A 21,611-nucleotide genomic window follows, 5' to 3' on the forward strand; every position below is an offset into this window, starting at 1 on the left:
ATGTTCATTTGTGGGCTGGGTGCAGCTGTCTCAGCTAGTTGGGCTGTAAGAAAGCAAATGTAGAAAAGACACTTTTATGAATCAACAACATGGTTAACAAAACAAAGATATTATATATAGGAGGAGTAGGTGGGAGTAAACAGCTTGTATCTTGTATCTATGCTTTAAAAGCAAAGAGCTGCATTGAAATAGAAAATGTGGCCCTTTCTCCAAATAGGCACATAATCATAATAATCATGCACAACCCTAAATAAAAAAATGCAAAGAGTATCAAATCTGTTTCCTTTATCTCTGTGAGGTAGTAGCGATAATGCATATTGGTATGCATAAACAGAGCTGTAGTGTACAGTCAGTACAGATGGGGATAGCAGTGCCTAGACAAGTTTATCTGTCGTTTCATCACAGAAGCACAATCCTTGCCCTCACCTCACGACAGCAGCGGCTTAGACACAGGCTGATGTAAGCTTCCACAGCAAACAAACAACTGCTCACAAAACCAAAGTCTATTACGGGAGGACATGTCAACTCCTGTAGAAGTAGCAAGAGTAGTAATAATAGTAGTGACAATAGTAATAGCAGTAGTAGTGGTGGTGATAGTTGTTGTTGCAGTATAGTAGTAGCTTGAGGGCAGTGGAAAAGAGTGTCTTACCTTCATGTAAGTTTGACAGCTCCTTGCAACTTTAAGGAATTCTCTCTGACAAATATATTTTTTCTAAAACACAATGTTTTGTCCCAGGTGACAATTTTCTCCACCACCCCATCGTCTGACACTATATTTTCTCACTTTCTACCTCAATTGAAACAAACTGTGATGTCTTTTGAGAATTTCACTAAATTGATCAAAACCATGAACCTTTATTAAAGAGAGTCTCATTTTGACATGCATTATAAACTTTCATGATTTATTCATTGTTTATTTCTGAGACATCTGGACCGGGATGAGAGGGGTGTACACAGTGTCTCATCAAATATATTTTTTTAATAGGAATTGCAAAGTTCACTGGCCCTGGTTCAAACCTGGTTTGTTCTTTTTGAATCTCTCACTAAGTGCTTCAAGTATCCCGCTGCAAAACACACTGACCACTTCACAGATAAGCCATTACTGAATTGATAGATAGATCTATTTTTGGCCTGTAACCACTAGACAATAAAATGCATACCTGTGTTGGTACATACCTGCGTTGTCATCCCAAACATATTATTTGAAGACAGATGCGTCCAAAGAGCCAGAGGTACTGTACCATTGACGCTGCGCAGCTTGTTTCACAAATCCACAGAGCCTACCCTGAAAAGATATGAACGAACAGAACGGGTGAGGAGGGAGGGGAGAGGTGTTGAGGAATGCTTTACCCTCCTACATTACCTCAGTGAGACTCAGGCAGGTGTTTGTGCAACAGTGTGTGGTGTGTTGTGTTACGGCCAAAGCGGATGAAAAACAAGTCAAGTGCAAATGCGTGAAAAAGCATTTAGAAACTGTATGCTTAGTTGTGCATTTTTGACTTGGATTTGAAATGTCTGTTCTTTTCTGTCATGTTTTAGTTACTGCAGAATAATTTGGCCTGGGGGTAAAGAATCTCACCTGTGAAGCACATTCCTCCAAATGCATGAGGTAATGCTTCAATCATGTACCTCACTAAATCTTTCGGATCAAGCTATTTTCAGCTACAACAAAATCTATCTTTGAGCCCTGATCATGACATAAATTGGTGTTTTGAACAGTTATCAGGGGAATGAGGAATTCTCAAGAGTTTTCCGGCAAACACTGGATTTCATGTTTCAAAGGGAATGTCATTGGTCAAGAGTAAAGACCTGCTATTTGCACCTTAACCTTGAGAGGGTCCCGCCTGTTGGGGCCTGCTCCTGGGCTGAAGATTATCTCTCTGGAGAATCGTTGTTTTCAAATACTTTTTCGGTACAAAATGCACAAAAGGAAAGACCAAGCTTGATTTAAGGTTTTTGTGGTGTGGATTTGATATTGCATTGAGCTCCTCAAATTGTTACTAAATACATTTAATTGCTGCAGTGATTTGGCAACTCCTTGGGGCTACATTAATCCTTTCCAGCAACATGTGTCAGACTGTAGGACCCAGGTTTGTCTTAATCGAGGAAAGGTTTTGTCCTGGTGAATGTACTGGTCCAATTCTGGTTCAGACCTGGTTTGAACCTTCTTTAGTCCTGACAAAGTCCAACAGATGAATTCTGGCTTAATCATTCAGATCCAGTTCAGACCTAGGTTAGATACGTTGTTGTTCTTATTTAGTCCAATTTGACATGATTGAATCCCACTTTAGACCTAGTGTAGTGTAGTTCTGGCTTTGATTCATTTATGGCGTAAACGGCACTAGTAACAGATTTACTCCTGATTAAGTTTAGTGCGACATCACAACTTTCTCAAGAGCCAATAGTTTATTACAGTATTGAGAAAGGGAACAACCAAGAATGTGGATGTTATACCCTGGTTTATTTTTTAATATATCTTTACAACCAGGCCTATCCACCAAAAACAAAAACTGACATGAAGTTCAATGTCAAATGTGTTTTTTATTAATGATCATGATGTATTTCAAAGAACTTTAGGTCACCAGATTAAGATCACAGGATTTTGGTGCAGCTCTCACATTATTAAGCTAAATTGTGCGATGTTCTAAAGGCAACCTATGTGGAACTGAATTAGCTTTGATATTGCTCCGTTTCAGTCATGGTTTAGGCTTATTTCAATGTCCCTTTAGACATACTCTATTAGTTTAGCTCTGTTTGAGTCGTAGTCTCCCTCTCAGAGGAACTTGTCCACCTCACCGCCCCCACCTGTCCAGGATTTTACACCATGCTACAGTATGTTACAGTGGTGACAGATGCACATCAATTTCCCTCAGACATGCATTTCAGCGCAAGCCACGCCGGCCTGCAGAGACATGCTCCTCTGTGCCTAGCATTCCTGTCAGAAATATAGTATGTATCCACAGTCAGGCTCCAAGTGGAAACACATGGAGAGAAAGCTAATGTGAAAGATGACAGATCAGGCTTTTTATTAAGACAATTAAAGTAAAAAAAAAGTGCTTAGTTTGTGAGCAGAATCCGATCCAAGTATTATATAACTCTCTCAACTTGTCTGGCCTTGAGACTAGGGTTTCACAATTAATCTCAATGGGAACCAATTTTAATGGTAATAATTGCTAATTGCAAAAGGCTTCAGGTATTTTTGATAATCTACCAAAACACCAAAATCTCCAGAATTAGCGCAATAAGACATTTAACCCACATTTACAGCTTGTGAAGGATGATCAAGCGTAAAATCTTTTATTTCTGAATGGGATTGCCATCAGTTTCATGTAGCTCTTCCCTCACTGTGGCTGATTTTTAATATTTCCCAAGCCAACTGTAAAACAAAGATAAAAGCTGAATGTTGTACTGATGTAACTAAAGTCTAGTTTGACAGTGGATTAATAATAAAGCACAGCACCACCACAAACACCGTTATCTATCAAATGTATTTTAGAAAATCTAAGTTTTTACCCGGTTGAGCAGTGGCACAGTCCTGACTCCAGAGAGGATGTTTTTTCACAATTTGTTCTTCTTAAAAAAAAAGGGTTAATTTCACACTTTAAAAAAAAAATCAAATGCCTCCACTACATTTGTCCACGTATGTCGTATGAAGTCTAAAGCTAGATTGCAAATAGCCTTCACATCTGCAGCTCAAGTCAAACATGCTAATTAACATAATGTCATCCTTCAGCGTCTATATTTAGCTACAAAGACACATGTTCACCATTTGCGTGTATATATCCTAACACGTTAATCTTGCAAACCTAAATTTGCCGTTAAATGTCCCGTTGAGCCGTGCCTTATGAAATACTAAACTTTTGCATTCAAAAAATATGAAACATATAATTGCGCGAGAGTATTTTTGACCCACCGGATGCTCCGTATTTTTGAAGGAGGAGTCACGCACCCACTTCCTGTTTTGTGAAAAAGATTTCGCGGGAGAGTAAAGGCGCTACTGTCAACAATATCAAGGTTTCTCAGATTTCTGGCTAAATTCAAAACAAAAAATGAGTTTGTGGGTGGACAAGTACAGACCCAACGCTCTCGGGAAGTTGGACTATCACAAAGAGCAAGCCACGCAGCTGAAAAACCTGGTACGTAAATTGGATGATGCGATTTAGCACCCGGTTTAGCTTCTTTCCTTCATCTTTCTCCCTTATCAAATATGGGTAGCAGTAGAGATTGATCGGATCAAACACAATGCCCTTTAAGAATGTGTTCCCTAGGCAACATGAATCTGTAAGAGGTGTATTAACCGCTTAACCCCCACCTGAACCGAGCACATTTTCTCCAGTTTGGCTTTACCCAAATCGCTGGAAAAAGCTGGAAAAAAAGTGTCAAAATGGCAACAAAATGAGACAAAAACGAGGATGAAAATGCAACAAAAGAGCGACAAAAAATGTAACAAAAAAGAAACACCAAAGAGCAACAGAAAAGAGACAAAAAGCGATGAGACTGTGGGCAAAAATGTGACAAAAACGAGGGAAAAATCTCTTTTTGTAGGTCTTGGCTTTCAAATCTGGCCGTAATCTTTTAGATTTGGGTAAAGTTGGTGAAAATGCACTTGGTTATGGCGCGAGTGAAGAGGTTAAGAATGTGTAACAACTTGGTATCAGTTCACTATGCAACATGAATCTGTAAGATGTTGAATAAACCTCACCATAAAGTTATACTTACTGAATTAACATGCCTATGCCATGTACATACTAACCTGCAAACTAACTACCCATGATCTCCCCCAACCCCCCCTTCATTTTGCTACTGTGCTGCAAATGTTTCAAAATGCAAACCATTAATGCAATCTGGTTTTTTTTCTGCTTTTAGGTCCAATGTGGAGACTTCCCACATTTGTTGGTGTATGGACCGTCAGGGTCAGGAAAGAAGACCCGCATCATGTGTTTGTTGCGGGAGCTGTACGGGGCTGGAGTGGAGAAGCTGCGAATTGAGCATCAAAGTATTGTGGTAAGAGACATCCCGATATCGAATTTTCCCATATGCCCATTGCCCAAACAATCAGCAATATGTTTGGACAATACATAATGAGTTGTTTTTATTTGCGTAGGCTCCGTCGAAGAAGAAAATTGAAATTAACACAATAGCAAGTAATTATCACTTGGAAGTCAATCCAAGGTAAATGATTAAATGTGTAACTCAACTCTTATTTGAAATTGTATGACACCATTTTATTTGTTATTAGTGACGCAGGAAATCAGGACCGTGTGGTGATTCAAGAGCTGATCAAAACTGTCGCTCAATCTCAGCAGATTCAGTCAAGCACCCAGAGAGACTTCAAAGGTATAAAGTTTTCCACAATCGCAATTTTTTGGCTAAAAGCACTAATTTATCTTCTTTAATTGTCAGTGGTGCTACTAACTGAGGTGGACCGGCTCACGAAGGATGCCCAGCATGCACTGCGTCGCACCATGGAGAAGTACATGTCAACCTGTCGCCTCATCCTCTGCTGCAACTCCACCTCTAAAGTCATTGGACCAATCAGGAGCAGATGTCTGGCTGTCAGGGTACCTCTTCCCAGCTCTGAAGAGGTGAGACAAGAGAGACACTGTAGTATTTGTTTGCATGGACCAGAATCAGTCATTAAATCTTGGTTGACGTTCTTTAGGTATGCAGTGTTTTGACCAGTGTTTGCAAAAAAGAGGGGCTTCTCCTTCCTCCTGAACTGGCAAAGCAAATCTCTGAAAAGTCTGGTCGTAATCTGCGCAAAGCTCTTCTGATGTGCGAGGCCTGCAGAGTGCAACAGTAGGTTTGGACCCTCGTGATATTAACTCTGCCTGTGCTTGATTGTGACTTGAATGACTATTTGTTTTTTAGGTACCCATTCTCTGCAGACCAGGAAGTGCCAGAGACCGACTGGGAGGTTTACCTGAGGGAGACGGCCAATGCAATTGTGAGCCAACAGAGCCCCCAAAGGTAAGATACATGTTGAGTTACTATCAAAAGCTTGAGTATGTTGTACAAAGCTATTTTCTTGTAGATGTAGAAAATGTAGAAAATAAATTTAAAGCTGACTAAAAACAAGTTGATCCCTTTATTTTCTCTTTCCGCTGACTTGTTCTTTTCAGGTTGTTGGAAGTGCGAGCCCGACTGTATGAACTCCTGACTCACTGCATCCCTCCCGACATAATCATGAAGGTACTGTTTTTACATTCGGCTTTAACTGACCCTGTTCCCACTTGTATATTTGTGTCTGACAGTATGTTTAAACGCAGGGTCTTGTAAACGAGCTGTTGAACAACTGCGACGGTCACCTGAAGACTGAGGTGGCTCATATGGCGGCGCATTACGAACACAGGCTACAGTTGGGAAACAAAGCCATCTTCCACCTCGAGGCTTTTGTCGCAAAGTTCATGGCAATCTACAAGAAGTTCATGGAGGACGGACTTGACGCAATGATGTTTTAGATCAATGATGCTCTTTGCCCCTTCCCAAAAGAAAATCCTAATCAAATCTTTACTTGAAGATGTCTGGATTGTCTTTAAACCTCAACAGCACTCGAAGATCTGGCGTTGCAATGACTAACAATTCTTTGCAGAATTATGTAATTGCCCAGTTTGATATTGGAAATGTTTAATAAAAATGCACACTTGTACATTTGTCTTTATGTCCTTTTGATAAATACAATATACTTAAAACTAAATAAACAATAAATTACTTTGACAATATAAAAAACTTTTTGGCACAACAACCATAGCACGGATAGAGAATATAGCAGCAGGAGTTATAAGTGCTTTTACCCAGGACCAGCTAACACAATATATTACTATACAATACATATCAAAAATAATTCTCTTCAGTAACTTTCGTTGTGCCTCTTTGCTGTATAATAGATGATTATACCAAGTGTGATCAACACCCCAGACCCCACCAGAGAAAGGAAGCCCAACACTGGCGTTTTTGACAGCACCTGGCAGCTGAGACAGGACATAGGTCTGCTGGGACACTGCTGAGGGTCCCCTCCTTGCACGGGGAAGCCGTTGTGCTGGATGACGTTGCGGTAATTGGACAGAGAGGCTTTGATGATGACTTCTTCCTGTACGTTGCCGTATAAACCAAAACAGGGGTCCCTTTGGTCATTCAGGGCATAGGCGAAGTAACCTTTCAAGTTCACGCCATCCAGTGTGTATGCTACATTTACAAAAGCAACATAAACTGTTAACATGCTACAGATAAACTGGGAGCCAATGTCTATTCTACACATTGAATTAAATTTTTTGTCAATTAAAACATAGCTACTATACAGCAGAGGAAACTTTCATTACTTTCAACAAATGCCGGTGTTGTACATCATATATGGCCTAAATTATTGTTCTGCTCAGGAATTGACAGTATTTTTCAGATTTCTACAGTACCTGCAACAGGCATTTGAGCTCTGATTTGTTTAATAATATTCCCCAAAATCATCTTGAGAGCCGGTTTTGGCCTACGCTGCTGTACTTTAATACAGGCCTTCCCCTTATCGAACTTGTCCTATTACAACAGCATTTACTCTTTTGTTTACTATATTGCTAAGTACTTTTTCTAAACTAAACAAAAACATTTGGAAAATTAACTCTACCCATCCTATCCCACCTCATTTCTTACCATGAACCACTACTTATTTTAGTTTATTTTGATATTAACTAGATAGTACATTTGCAGATGATAATTCCTTGTCAGCAATGTCCATGAAATTTGTACTGTATGTTTTACATGAGCTGAGTAATCAGGATCACTGACCTGAATACAAGTGTAATTATTAAGCGCCCTGTCGAGGGCCTAGGCTCAAATTTGGGTACAGATGAAAGGCAAGCATGAAGCAATACTGAAAAATGAACACCGTGAAGTTACCTTTCAGTGCTTCGTTGATATAGTTGTACAGGTAGTAGACTCGTAAATTGTCTTTGAAATGAGCTGGGTCTTCCTCGACACCGTTGGCCATTACATAAACAGGGACGTTCTTGTAGTGCTCATTTATCTGTCGGACATAATTTATAGATAAATTAGACTATTCACAAAGGAAACTTGACAAGCTTCTCTTCGGTAATGGAGTAAACATTCCTTACCCAGTTGAGGGCTTTCCTGAGCCCCCATGGCACCACAGATCTTAAGGGGGACGGGATCCAGGTGGTGTCCGACATGCGTTGCACCTCTAACATGGCATTGTATTGGTACCTGCGGCGGGATTCAATAGAAATACATTTGAGTAACACAACACAAAGACTAATTGGTAACTTTTTTGTTCGATTCGAAAAATGTTAATCTTACAAGTCCTCTTTGGCATGAGTCACAAGTGTGGTACTGAAGTGGCTTATAGCAAAGAAGTCATAAGTGCCCATGATTAGCCTCCTGTCCTCTTCATTAAACACTGGAAGGCTGAAAAACACACAACCGTACACAGCACAAAATTCTTAGAAATAGTCATTAAAAAAAAATAGTTTCCTGGCATAATGTATGTGTTTTGGCACTACAGCAAGGTACAACATTTTATTCACCATGAGTGATTCTAAATCAAAGTACTGTTCATGCATGTAAGTAATGCAGTATTTCGCAATGCCGCAGGCCGAGTCCATGGTTTAAAGTGCAAGTGTAAAAGTTTAGAGTTTGTACCTGACTGAATTGAGCTGACGCAGCCAGCTTCTCATCCCCTGAGGATAGTCCCCGCTGCCAAAGATCGGCTCCGCGAACCAGCCTATGCTGAAGTCGAGAACTCTGTTTGCGGGTTCAACATCTTCACGACTGAACCGGAAGGCAGGCTCCACCCAATCCATGTGTAGGACCAAAGACACCTGAGATACAAGATAGTTCATTGAGTGTACACGTATTGGAATGTATTGGAAATAATGACGACCACAAGATGAATATTCAAGGCCATGTAGGAAATGTTCAACTTCTAAATCATTCCTCACCTGTCCTCCTTGCAGGTGTCTGAACTCGCGGTCGTAGGCGCGCCAGGCCAAAGCGTGAGCTCGGAGCATCTGGTGTCCCTCCTGATAGCTCACCACCTCGTCGTTCGCCTCATTCAAAGTGATCCACATTTTAACATGGGCACCTAGTTCTCTGTAGCACAGCCTGGCATAGTCTGCAAAGGCCTCGGGAGTCTTCCTGAGGCCAGATACACAACGTTTTTAGATACAATGAATTATGATATGCGCTTATTTCAAGTATGGATTAAAATCAACATATCTTATCAATGGAGACTCACAATATGGGTCCAAATATGTGTGATTACAATCCTGATTTTTCCATATTGAAGCCAACTTTTCCAAACAACTCTTTTAAATTTCTTTTGAATTGTATTAAGTCAGGGGTGTTCAAAGTGCGGCCCGGGGGCCAAATTCGGCCCTCAGACCAATTTATGGTGGCCCTCGGCCTCTTGCTGTATCGGTACACATCACCAGAGATGGACCTTATTATTTGAAATGTAATAATTCTATACAATTCTAACCTAACAACTAACATTTTCTTGTGAGACAGAGCTGGCATGAAAGTTTTAAGCTTAAATAGAGGTATGGGGCACAATTTAAACCTCTGCTAGTCGAAGGTTTTGCGGCACTAACTACTGATCTACGGCCCTTCACCCCGTGTACACTTCAATATGCGGCCCCCCATGAAAAAAGTTTGGACACCCCTGTATTAAGTAAAACATTTTTTCATACTGTATGTACTAACCAGTCCTGCCCTGGCTTAGCTCCTATAATCAGACAAGATGGTATGGCTGTTCAAACACATCAGTTTTGAGAGCTATGCAGTGACCTGTTGAGCCACTTGTTAGCGGTGTTGAGCGGGGCGGGCAGGCTGCTCCCCCGCTTGGTGTGGTGCCACAAGGTGACCACTGGGGTGACATTGGCCTGGAGCAACTGCCGGGTGAAGCAGCGGTAGTATCCCAGTAGAGTGCTGTTCGGGTGGGACACGTCTCCTGAAGGAACCAAGGCCGACCAGTTCAGAGAGAAGTGGAAGTGATTCACCCCAATGTGGCGGATTTCTTCAACCTAAAATACAGGCAAAAGAAGTTAGAATGTGGCTTCAATACTATTACATGAAGTATGGGTGTTAAGCAAGAAGAGATAGGTAAGAAACTATTGGAGATTATTTCATTTTATTTCAGTTTCACATTCCCTGGAGATGAGATATTTTACTCATGGGATTGACTGACCTGTTGTCTTATTGTGGCGTAGTCAGCACAGTGTATATTCCTTTTCAGAGGCGGAGCAATGAGGCCCTTTATTTTGATGAGCTCTCCGTTGTTAGAGATATTCCACAGATAAACACTGGGGTCTGCAAACTGGCTGGGCATAGTCTCCACCTGCACAAAGACAGAGCGAGAGGAGAGGGGCAGATCAGGTCAAATGCACCTCTGCAGGCTAACTCTGTAAATATACACAGAGCGGTTCAAATGGGACTAATCAATGGAAAGAACTACATGGTCACAGAGGGCAAATACTACAAGGTTGCTGGAATGTTATTAAAAAGCCCTAGCAGTGAAGACAACATTTTTTACGTGAATAAAGAATGACGATTTCAACGAATAGCAAAGAAAATGTGCTGAATGTATCAATTTTGTGATTGATCTACTTGTGATAATTGAAACTACCTTTTTTTCCTTTTTGGCAAAAAAGCCTCTAGTTTCAGTAAATTCCTGGGCTGTCTTGCTTGAACTGCACATTTGAGATCTCCCCAGAGTGGCTGATAGTGAGGTCAGGAGACTGAGATGGCCACTCCAGAACCTTCACTTTATTCTGCCGTAGCCAATGAGAGGTTGACATGGCCTGTGTTTTGGATCGTTGTCATGTTGGAACGTCCAAGTGTGTCCCATGTGCAGCTTCAGACTCAGGAGTGACACTTTTCCTCCAGTATTCTCTAACAACATGCTGCATTCATCCTGAAATCAGTTTTGACCAGGTTCCCTGTAGTTCACACATCTGCAAAACATCCGTGATCCAGCTTTCACTGTAGGAATGGTATTCATCCAGGCCTTGGTGACTCATGATTCCAAATGACATTGTTTCAGAAATGTTCAGGCTTGTCTCTGTGCTGTTTGGCATATAAGTAAATACTTTGTGGCATTTGCGAAGTAATAGTTTTTTTCTGGTGACTTTTTCATCAAGTGCCTCCTTATTGTGCATCTTAAAACTTTTTTTTTGAGTGTCCTGTATTTCAGATGAAGCTATCTCTTGGTTTTTCTTTTCAAGTTTTTACTGAAATATTTGTTTGTCGACCTGACCATGGTTTTGTTTCAACCGAATCCTGCATTTACCACTTAAAGTTTGAACTGATTGATAATCTCAGTACCTTGGATATCTTTTTTGTAACCCTTCCCCATTTAATACAGTTCAACTACCTTTTCTTGCTGATCCTTTGACAATTCTTTTACTTTCCTCATGAGTCAGAAACCAGAAACACCAGTGCAGCATTGGATGAAAGATGCAAGGGTCTGTCAGGAGCCCAAAAACTCACGGACCTTTTATGCACACAATTACTACAAACACAGGTCACAGGTGAGGATGTTAACCTTTTAGTAGTCATTTGAACCCGTCTGTGTAAACTTGTCTGCACATTATCAGGCCAAGATGTCCAGGGTATGTAAACTTTTGATCAGGGTGATTTTATAGTTTATATTTTCATTATGACTTAAAAAGAGCAAACTCAGTTGCTTGACCTGGCTTCACACAATCACTATCTATGAGTGACAAAATTGCCAAAAAAACTTTTGTAAGACAAAACAGTTGAGAACCACTAGTCTAGGGCACATACCTGGATGGAGTTGGCAGAGACTCCCCAGGCAAAGTCACAGGGGAAGACTCCTTGAACTGGGCTGTTATCAGGAAGCTCCGGGAAACCATTGCTTTGTATCACTGTCCTGAAAGAAAATAGCATTTTACTTGAAAATACCTAATTAGGCTAAAGTTTATCAAGTGATAACTATAGTGAGTTAAGAACCTGTAAAAGGTAGCGGAGGTCTTTGGCTCCCTCTTCATGTCAGTAGTGCTGAAGTCAACATAGTAAAGCCCACGTCTAACACTATATTCTCGATGCCACTCAAATCCGTCAACAAGGGACCAGACTGTGTATCCGATCACATTCACGCCATCAATGACTATAGCTGCAATGCGGAGAGGAGAATCACCAAAACTAATGTTACGTTTACAACAGTATATATAGCAAACATATTCAACAACAATTGATTAAATTAAACAAATATTAACATGTAGTAAACATGAACTACGTGTGTTTCTAACATTTCAGTGTCTCTGCGATAAACCTCTTGTGGTAGTACATGTGTCTGGAGTCTTCGGTCTTGGTTTTGCCGAGGACATACCTGTGTAGAGCAGAAACAAAGGCATCTTAATATCAATGCAAACACATTAAGACAGCAATAAACCAGTTACAAATGAACAATCACTGTGAAAATACAAAAAGAAGGTCTGCACAGTAATATTGTAATACAGCAATACGGTAGTGGACCAGTGTATGTGGGGAAATGTGGGGATTTTACAAATGGATATGATAAACAATATTTTAATGGAAAAACAGCTATTGACTGATAATGATGTCTAAAATGTAGGCTCCGAACTATGCTATCTCAGACCACATCACAATTTAAAATGAATGTATTTTTCAGGACATACAGCAGAAGGAATCGACTTGGCACTATGACTGCCTTTACATGTTAGAGATTTAAAGCTTGACGTTCTCATGTCATGTCCCTCCAACCCTGAGCGAGGTGATCTCTCCAACTGAACTTACCAACCACTCTGGACCACAAATATGGGCGGTTTGTCGTACTCTGCATTCACCCAATACAGCAGCATCCTCAAGTCAAGATCCTCTTGCTGCCCAAATTTTAGACCGTCACTGATCAGCTGGAAACTCAACTCAACAGCGTGGGACAAAGCGAAGAAGTCCGCTGTCCCTTTGATGTAGTCCCTCTCCTCCGGTGTAAAAGAGGGCAGTTTGGACCCAAGCCTCTGCTTCATACAGGGGGGATAGTCTCCGTCTGTGAATATGGGGCGAGCAAACCAGCCCAGAACATGGTCCAGGGAGCACTGGCACTCAATAAGGCTCTCTCGACGTGTCCGGCTTGGTTTGATCCAGTGGGACGCCAGCGCCATGGAGATGCGCCCATTCTGACGGTGCCGGTACTGACTGTGGTACAGGTGCCAGACAGCAGCATGGGCCTGAGGAAAGAGAACGTATATGACTTTAAAATAGAGGATAACGAATATGTTTGGAGGGGAGAGAAAAGTAAACATTGAGTCGCAATAGTTTGGTTCAGGGGTGGACTGGCCATATGTCCATTCTGGAAGAGCACAGAAGGGCCACTGGCTTTAGGGCCACCAGTCCCGCCTCAACCAAGCTTTACCCAAATCTAAAAGATAAAAAGAAAAGCATCAAAATAGCCAGAAAAAGAGGATGAAAAGTCAACAAAAACGTGAGAAAAACACGGAGAAAAAAAACTACAAAAACCTGAGAAAAACAAAATCATCGGAAAAATGATTAAAAAAACCACAAAAATATGACAAAAATGTGGCGACTTGACGAAAAGTTTCCATCAGTTTTGTAGGTCTTAGCTTTCAAATGAGGCGTTACATTGTTGCTCTCCAGTCGAGAAGCTTTTAGATTTGGGTAAAGCCCAGTATAAAAAAACATGAATCTAAAAGGAATTCCGTGGATTATGGTGCGCCACAAGGTTCAATTTTGGGACCATTATTATTTATTATTTATATGAATGATTTTGCTTCTGTTTCTACGACCACCTTTCCCGTTCTTTTTGCGGATGATACCAAATCAAAATAATAATAATAAAAAGCCGAACTGGGGAAAATGCAATCGTTGATGTTTAGGCGGGGGGTAAAAGGTTAAAATATGTATTTGTGGAAGTGTCACAATTACGCTAATTTGGGCCAGGCTAGTCAGAGTCCAGGGCTGTTTTTCAGTCCCAGTCCGCCCCTGGTTTGGTTTATATTTAGTATTCAGTGATGGACAGGAATTGGCCACATTTTGGAAATAATTGTATGTTTTTATTGTCTATTAATTTGACATTGCAATAGTAAAACATTTGGTTTGGCACATTTTAGTCACATTATTGTCCCTCTTTTGTTCCTTTTTTGTTGCTCTTTTGTGGCTTTTTGTCACTGTTTCATCACTTTTTTTGTTGCAGTTATTGATGTTTTTTCCCCCAAGAAGCTTTTAGATTTGAGTAATGCCGAACTGGAGAAAACATGTTCAGGTGGAGGGTAAGGGTTTAATGGGCAAACCACGCCATTATATTTGGGAGGCAGTAGATAAACAGTTTCCCCTCACCTTCAGCAGAATGTGTCCCACTCTGAACGGCAGGTCCGGGTCATGCTTGACCCCGGGCGCCTCCTCTCCGGTGCCGTACCCGCTTTGGGCCACAACAAACGGGTTATCGATGGTGATCCAGTACTTCACATCGTCTCCGAACGCGTGGAAGCAGAAGTCGGCGTAGTCCCGGAAAATGTCCACGAGCTGCGGGTTGCTCCATCCCCCGAGGCTCTGCTGCAGGTGCTCGGGCAGGTCCCAGTGGTAGAGGGTCACCACGGGCTGCACGCGGATCTCCTTTAACTTCTTTATCAGGGTCCGGTAGTAGTTGGTGCCGACCTCGTTGTAGCTGCCCCGGGTCCCGTTGGGGAATATGCGCGCCCAGGACAGGGAGAAGCGGTAGTGCGTGACCCCGAGTTTCCGTATGGCCCGAATGTCCGCGCGCACGTTGTGGTAACTGTCGCTGCCCACGTCGCCTTTCACCACCCTGGTCCCACCGCGCGTAAACGTGTCCCAGATGGAGAGCCCCTTCCCGTCCTTCACAAACGCGCCCTCGACCTGGTACGCGGCCGTGCCCACCGCCCACATGAACCCCTCGGGGAAGGTTTCGTATAGAAAAGCCTTGTCCCCCGGGTATGGCAGCTTCTGAAACCGACCCCAAGTCTTGAGACCCGAGTTGGGTTTCGCGCTGACCCCGGTGAGCATGACCGCTATGACGCAGGTGAACAGGAGCGCGCCCATAATGGTTTGTTTCCGCTAAAGTTTCACATCTGGGTGAGAAGATGCCAGTCCTGACGCCTGTCCATACTGTACCCGGTGTGAGCCAGCGGGGGGACCTCGTGTTCACACTGTAAATGATTAGCCACGGAGCACCTGACGCACCGGTGTCCAGGCTGAGCGGTCCGGACATCGATCAATCAGTCACCAATCCAGAGGCAAGGGGGGCGCGCGGGGGTCAGTGACACCGAGGGCCAGAGAGGGAATGTTATTGTTTACAGACAGAGGGCTTGAACTACCAAAGCAGGGATTTGTGCACTGCTGGAACGAAAAAGAAAAAGGAGGGAAAAAAAGGTGTGTATTGGCTACTTCTATTACTTTTCAAGTCAATTTTATATTGTATGTTCCCTCTACTTTAACCATTTCATTTACTTTTTGATTGGGTTTGATATGAGCAGCTCACTCTAACAATTTCAAAATGTAGAAATATGTGAAATGTCACACTGTGCTTTGAAAGTTGTCAGATTCACAACCTTTCCAAGACATTCTGACATTAAATTGAATGGCACCTGAGCTTGTATTTCTAGTAATAATGTTGAATCCTAACATCATGATTGTACATTGATTATGCACAAGGCTCAGGTGCACAATGTCCCTATAATAAAATCTCACGAACAGCACTCTGTGTCTGTGGGCAGATAATCTTATCACTGCATCAACAAAGGAAATCTACCATGTCAACATGTGGACGTGTCTCATCAGATCCATCAGGGTTATAGAGGAGGATCAACTTATGCAAACAGTGACCTTCTGTCATCTCCACTTCCTGTTCAGTCCCGTTGCTTAGAAACATCAGACCCTCAACGCAATGACCCTCCACTGAATATTTATATATCTAAAAGGTGTGCACTGTGCAGTCAGGTGAAACTTTGCATTTCACTATGTTTTAGGTCATAAAATCATCATAACAATAATATACCTTTTGTCATGATAACCCATGGATACTGTAGAAAAGCTGTTTGACACCATTTTAGTTTAGTTTGGCCCAGTAATCAAGTAATCAGTATGTACAGTCATGCCCCATCAGTATGAAGCTGGACTGGAAACTTCACATCTCAAATGAACAGACACCAACAGCAATACAAAGTCACAGAGGGTGACCCAAAAGACAACATGAATCACAATGCACAGGGCAGTGCTTAATTTGATCCCCAGTTTCAGTTTTCCACTGTAAAAGGATCCGGGCATTATTTCGGAGGACCTGGCAAAGATCTGATCTTATACAATGGTGTTTAATGAGTGTTCCAGCAGATGTTTTGGCCTGTTCCCCTGAATCCATCACAACAGACCAAAAGTGTTCCTGAAACTACTAATTTACAAATTAAGCGCTGCACAGGGGAACATTGGTGTTTCAGACAGATTGGGACGAAATCATAATTGTTAATAATTCTTCCTAAAATTAATGAAAGAATTAAAAACTTAAATTTATAAAATAAAATCTATTACATTTTTTCATGCAAAAAAAACAATGAACTCGTCATGATGGGCAGCACGGTAAGAGCTCGTGCTTCAAAGCTAGAAGGTCCCGGGTTCGATTCCCACCAGGACGGGACGTTCTGTGTGGTGTTTGCATGTTCTCCCTGTGTCTGCGTAGGTTTCCTCCGGGTACTCCGGTTTCCCCCACCACTAAAACATGTGCAATAGGTTCCCATCTGGGCCAGGACTCCCGTGAAGAAGAGATTCTTAATCTCAGTGGGACTATCCTGGTTAAATAAAGGTCAATGATGATGCTTTAGTGTTCTTTTACATGGGGTGACGTGCCTTGGCCTGCAAGAGTATTATTCACAGTACGCCTGTGTCAGGGTTGAGCCTGTAGATGTGCAGTGTTTATCCACTACGCTATCCCAAACTTGTACATGCAGCATATCAGGAGATAAGTGAATATTCCTTATAACGCTTGAATCAGTCCTGTTACTTCAGCTCTTCATTCAACTAGTGAAACGAGAGCGAAGTTAAGACCTGATCCTGGTTTGACGATGCAGTCTCAGTCCATGTTGTGATCTGATTTAGTCCCAGGTTGTAAACAATTTAGCGGCTCTTTAGAAAATAGGAATAAATGGGCTAATCCGTACATGTATATGCTGCTTTTCAAACACACCACTACAATACCCTCGTGATACTTTGTCACCTCAAGAGTCCGCTCTCTTACCGACTGACGCTTGACTACCCCCTGGATCAAACTCATCTGAAGAAAATAAAGAGAAGCAGAGCGTGTCAGGTTTTATATAGAATTATATTGATACAACAGAGGCCTGACTGGGTGGATGTGAAGCCTAGTTTTACCAGCGGTGACACACGCTACTAACCACAGCTGCGAAAGACGTTGGCCTAAAAACCTAAAAAATATGACATACACGCTACAATCTTCAACTCTACATTTGGACATTTCATACATGGTAAAAAAGGCTTTAATATACAGAGCTGTAAACACAATGCATGGACTTTTTGAGCGTAAAATGCACAATTAACATCACAAAAAGATACTGATTAATCTCTTTAAAATGGGACAAAGAGGAGGGGGAGATTTGACATATTGCTTCGAGGGAGCACTTGAATTATAAAAAAAACAAATAAGGCTTGACAGCATCCCCCCAGTCAGAAACGAACATCAACAGAACAGGAAACAGACATAAGAGACTATTTACAAATGATTTTTTTTTGTTTTTCTGTTCAAACATTTTCAATTTAATCATGTGGCAAATGGCGGCACAAGGCAACACAATGCAACAACTCACAGCGTGGGATGATATCAATGAGTGTGTGAAGTTGTGTAACAGTTGGAGCTTCAACGTATGAAAAGTTTAAAAAGTTCATAATGTTCGTATCGTCTTTTCCTACACAAGGCTCAAATCCTTCATTGATGGGTGTGAAGGACATTCATCTTCTTCGCCCCGCTGCCTTCTTGCGACCCTGGAAAGAGAGAGAAGATTGAACGATTCCTGATCCAATACATCACCCACCTCTTAAATGCTTTCCTTTACTGTGAGTTACCAAGCGCACCTACTATGCTGCTTACCAAAGTATAAAGCTGCCGTAATGTGCTATGACTAAAATGGTCCTACTTTCTAGTTGTGAATTGGGAAGTACGAGTGCATTGTGTTCAAGTGATTTGTGGTTGTATCTCCCATAGCAAACAAGAATGCCCTCTAAATAAGTAAGAGAGAAAGTAGTTTACAAACCGCTACAGCATCTGCGTTGGTTGGTTAAACATATCAAGTGCGGCTTTTTTTTTTTTTTTAACAGATGGAAGAAGAGATTACCTTAAAATGATGTAGCTGGATAGTGTACACTTCACAACAATCAACCCAAATGCATAAAAACGTACTACCGCTGCTTTCTGTCGGGTTGAGAGGTCAAAGCGCCTTGTCACTGCAACATTTTTATCCATTTTAGACTATGGAGACCTGTTGTACATGAATGCCTCTGCTTAATGTCGCCATAAGACTGACACTGTCTACCATGCTTCTCTGAGGTTCATTGCTAACTGTAGGGCCTTGAACCATCATTGTGAACTGTATTCTGGAGTGGGATAGCCTTTGTCCTCCAGGAGGCTGGGACATTGGTACACTTTTATTTATAAGGCCATGCTTGGTCTACAGCCCTCTCACATCTGTAACAATCACGGAAGAGCGTAAACTCTTACCGTTTGCATTCAGAACTGTGAAAAGGGCTTATGTTCACTCTGCTCCTTCTACATGGAACATGTTGCAAAAAGACTAGAACATAACTGAACTTATTCTGTTCAACACTTTTAAGTACAAATTAAGAGCACTTGAGTCGACATCTTTAATGTGTAAGTCATTTTATTATGAGATTTGCTGCCTTTTGGCCAGGACTCCCTTAAAAAAAGAGGTTTTTAATCTCACTGGGACTTTCCTGGTTAAATTAAATAAATGCATTCATCTTGGAAACTGGTATCAAAATAATTTCCCTGTTTTCCAGTGAAAAAAAAGAGATCATCATCTGCAATTTACCATCATCTCAATAGTTCTATGACACTGTATTTAATTTTGTATTAATTTTGTCCCGTTTAACGACGCGAGGAGATCGAGCGTTTAGTGTGGCTGCTCCCAAACTCTGGAACAGTCTCCCCCTAAACGTCAGAGCTGCTCCAACCATAGAAACCTTTAAGACTGCCCTTAAAACACATGTGTTTGCGTTGGCGTTCAATTCAAGTTGAGCTGTATTATAACTCTATTGTGTGCGCTTCTCTTGTTGTTTTGTACTGTAATTTTATATTGTGTACCTGTATGTGAAGCACTTTGGGCACCTAGTGTTGTTGTAAATGTGCTATACAAATAAAGTTGACATTGACATTGTAATATTGTGACATATCGCACCTTCGGCGTTGGCTCATCTTCCTGCTCTTCCTCGTCGTCTTCCTCCTCTTCCTCAGATTCGTCTTTAGCTGCTGCCTTTCGACCACGACTGGAGAGACAAAACACATTTCAAATATACATACCTTTGTTACTGAACTTAGAGAGCTGCCGATTGGAGCGGTAGAGACGACCCAAGAAACATAGTGATATAGTTTATGTATTATCACATTGTCCTCATTGGGATTAGAGTGGGATTAGAGACAAAGAAGAGCTTTAAAGGGCAACTTCAATCACACAAGATAATTCTGAATAAGGTAAATTCATAAATGTACACTATCTCTTAACCGCATTACTGTGGTAACTACAATATTATAAATGAATGCATGTCTTACGCTGGTTTCTTCGCCGCGGGCTGTGCTGATTTGGGTGGGCGTCCTCTTCTTTTCTGTGGAGTGGACTCTGCTGAATCTGGCCTGAATAAGACGGGGATAAGCGAATAAGATGACTACTATATACGAGAACGGCTTTCTGTGAGACAACACCCACAATTAACCAACATCTGCAAATAAGGTACAAACAACAAATATTTTAGATTTAAGATTTTAATCTCCCCCACATTTGTAGTTTATTGAAAAATCTTTATTGCTGCTGGAAAGCTGCAGAAGTTGATTGGGTATTGGGGTTGATAAAAAAGTGAACATTGATAGTCTTGTTGCTCACCCCTGTGACCGCCGCTGTGCTCCTCTCGCAGCGCGTCCTCTGCTCTTCACCTCCACATCGCTGCTTCGCTCCTCGTCTTCTTCTTCCTCCTCCATCTCCTCGTCTCGCTCCTCTTCCTCCTCCTCTTCCTCAGGAGGCGGGGCTGCCTTCTTCCTGCCGCGCTTCCCTTTAGGCGGAGAGTCCTGATTGGCCGAGGCGGACTTGGGGGGCCGCCCCCTGCGTTTCTTGGGCGGGCTGTTTTGTTCGTCCTCGGGTCTGGTGTCGTCGTCCCACGGATCCTCGGGCTCCGCTGTCGAAGCCACGGCTTTTTTACGGCCACGTTTTGGTTTACTGTCCGCGTCCTCGCTGGAGGCCACGCCGCGTTTACGCCCACGCGGCTTCTCGATTTCCTTTTGAGAAGATGGACAGAAGTGCGTGTAATTATTGTATACATTATATTGAATGGATAAAGTCACATCCGGTTTAAAATTACCTTGTCAGTGTTAAGGCCATAGTCTTCATTTTCACTGTGGTCATTTTCTGTGCTGTCATGCCTACAAAGCAAACATGGTTATCAGGGCTGCAACCAACTACTATTTTAGTGTTACGATTATTTCTTCAAGTATTGGACAACTATAACGCTTTGTGCTGCTGAGAGAGGGCCGACGCACTATATTAAGCATCACGTTGTTACTTACCTCGACTTGCTGCGGTTTGGAGATCCTGGGTTGGACGAGGGGTCGTCGTTGCTGGCGGTTTCTGTTCGCGACGCTTTACTCAGCGGTTTTCCAGCTGACGCTAAAGGCTTGTTCACGGCTCCCAAAACATTGGCCGATTTGGGCTGAGGACAAAAACAGTCCGTTTTAATGTGAAAGAAAATGGCGTGAAAATAATAAATAAAATAAGACCGTACTACATCGTACCTTTCCAGGTGTAAAGAAGGACTTCATTTCTGGAGGAAGATAATTTTTTGTATTGTTGAAGTTCTGAAAAACAAGGGTGAGATTTGTTTTTTATGAATTAAAACGTAACACATCAGAAATAAGTAAATATATGACAGGGCACACTGAGCTTTAATGAAAACAAACCTTGTCAGGTTTGGTGAAAAAGCGTGAGGGGAGGACAGGGTCTTTTGGCGACTCCAGACTGTAGGTGGTGCTCTTCGACATTACAATGTTCATTGCTACGTCACACACTGTGTACAGTTTCTGGACAAAAGGAAAGAAATTAAAGTCATCTTCAGGTTGTAAAGGTGCAGTAGTTATTTCACAAACATATTTCTTGTACCTCATTGGTTTTGGCATCAGTGGCCGACTGTGCGTCTTTCGTCTGTTTGATGTTTTCTACCATTTTCCTGATGAAGGCGTGACTGTTGTTCTCGTTCTTGGCCATAATGATCTCGAGGACGAACCAGAGAGCCCTAAACAAAAATAAAAAACGTCACAACTCAACATTTAACCAGCACTGGTTTGTAGCCAAAGCAGTAAATAATTCATG

At 41.9% G+C, this 21,611-nt stretch overlaps 3 protein-coding genes across 3 annotated transcripts in view; 1 reads left to right on the forward strand and 2 right to left on the reverse strand.

Annotated features, from left to right (window-relative positions):
• Window positions 1-3,950: 3,950 nt before the first annotated feature.
• Window positions 3,951-6,491, forward strand: rfc3 (replication factor C (activator 1) 3). Its single transcript, XM_079567037.1, has 9 exons — window positions 3,951-4,136; window positions 4,867-5,004; window positions 5,105-5,172; window positions 5,240-5,337; window positions 5,404-5,585; window positions 5,663-5,799; window positions 5,872-5,970; window positions 6,123-6,192; window positions 6,270-6,491. Exons 1-9 carry the CDS (start codon window positions 4,050-4,052, stop codon window positions 6,459-6,461), a joined length of 1,071 nt encoding a protein of 356 aa, XP_079423163.1. The 5' UTR covers window positions 3,951-4,049; the 3' UTR covers window positions 6,462-6,491.
• A 301-nt stretch (window positions 6,492-6,792) lies between these two features.
• On the reverse strand, window positions 6,793-15,146 carry kl (klotho). The gene is made up of 13 exons (XM_079565812.1): window positions 14,341-15,146; window positions 12,784-13,214; window positions 12,276-12,355; window positions 11,977-12,139; window positions 11,791-11,896; window positions 10,193-10,342; window positions 9,793-10,028; window positions 8,946-9,141; window positions 8,647-8,825; window positions 8,305-8,412; window positions 8,103-8,211; window positions 7,888-8,014; window positions 6,793-7,185 (listed from the first exon to the last, which is right to left on the reverse strand). Exons 1-13 carry the CDS (start codon window positions 15,058-15,060, stop codon window positions 6,851-6,853), a joined length of 2,940 nt encoding a protein of 979 aa, XP_079421938.1. The 5' UTR covers window positions 15,061-15,146; the 3' UTR covers window positions 6,793-6,850.
• Window positions 15,147-17,296: 2,150 nt separating this feature from the next.
• pds5b (PDS5 cohesin associated factor B) overlaps window positions 17,297-21,611 on the reverse strand; it is a 32,314-nt gene continuing 27,999 nt past the window's right edge. The window contains exons 27-35 of the mRNA XM_079566193.1: window positions 21,402-21,534; window positions 21,203-21,322; window positions 21,038-21,100; window positions 20,813-20,955; window positions 20,608-20,668; window positions 20,136-20,524; window positions 19,808-19,888; window positions 19,437-19,524; window positions 17,297-18,006 (exon numbers count right to left, since the gene is read on the reverse strand). Of these exons, the coding sequence (XP_079422319.1) occupies window positions 17,974-18,006; window positions 19,437-19,524; window positions 19,808-19,888; window positions 20,136-20,524; window positions 20,608-20,668; window positions 20,813-20,955; window positions 21,038-21,100; window positions 21,203-21,322; window positions 21,402-21,534 (1,111 nt within the window). The 3' untranslated portion in view covers window positions 17,297-17,973. The remainder of the gene's footprint in view (window positions 18,007-19,436; window positions 19,525-19,807; window positions 19,889-20,135; window positions 20,525-20,607; window positions 20,669-20,812; window positions 20,956-21,037; window positions 21,101-21,202; window positions 21,323-21,401; window positions 21,535-21,611) is intronic.

The sequence above is a fragment of the Gobius niger genome (assembly GCF_951799975.1).
Source record: "Gobius niger genome assembly, chromosome: 11".
NCBI classification, from domain to species: domain Eukaryota; kingdom Metazoa; phylum Chordata; class Actinopteri; order Gobiiformes; family Gobiidae; genus Gobius; species Gobius niger.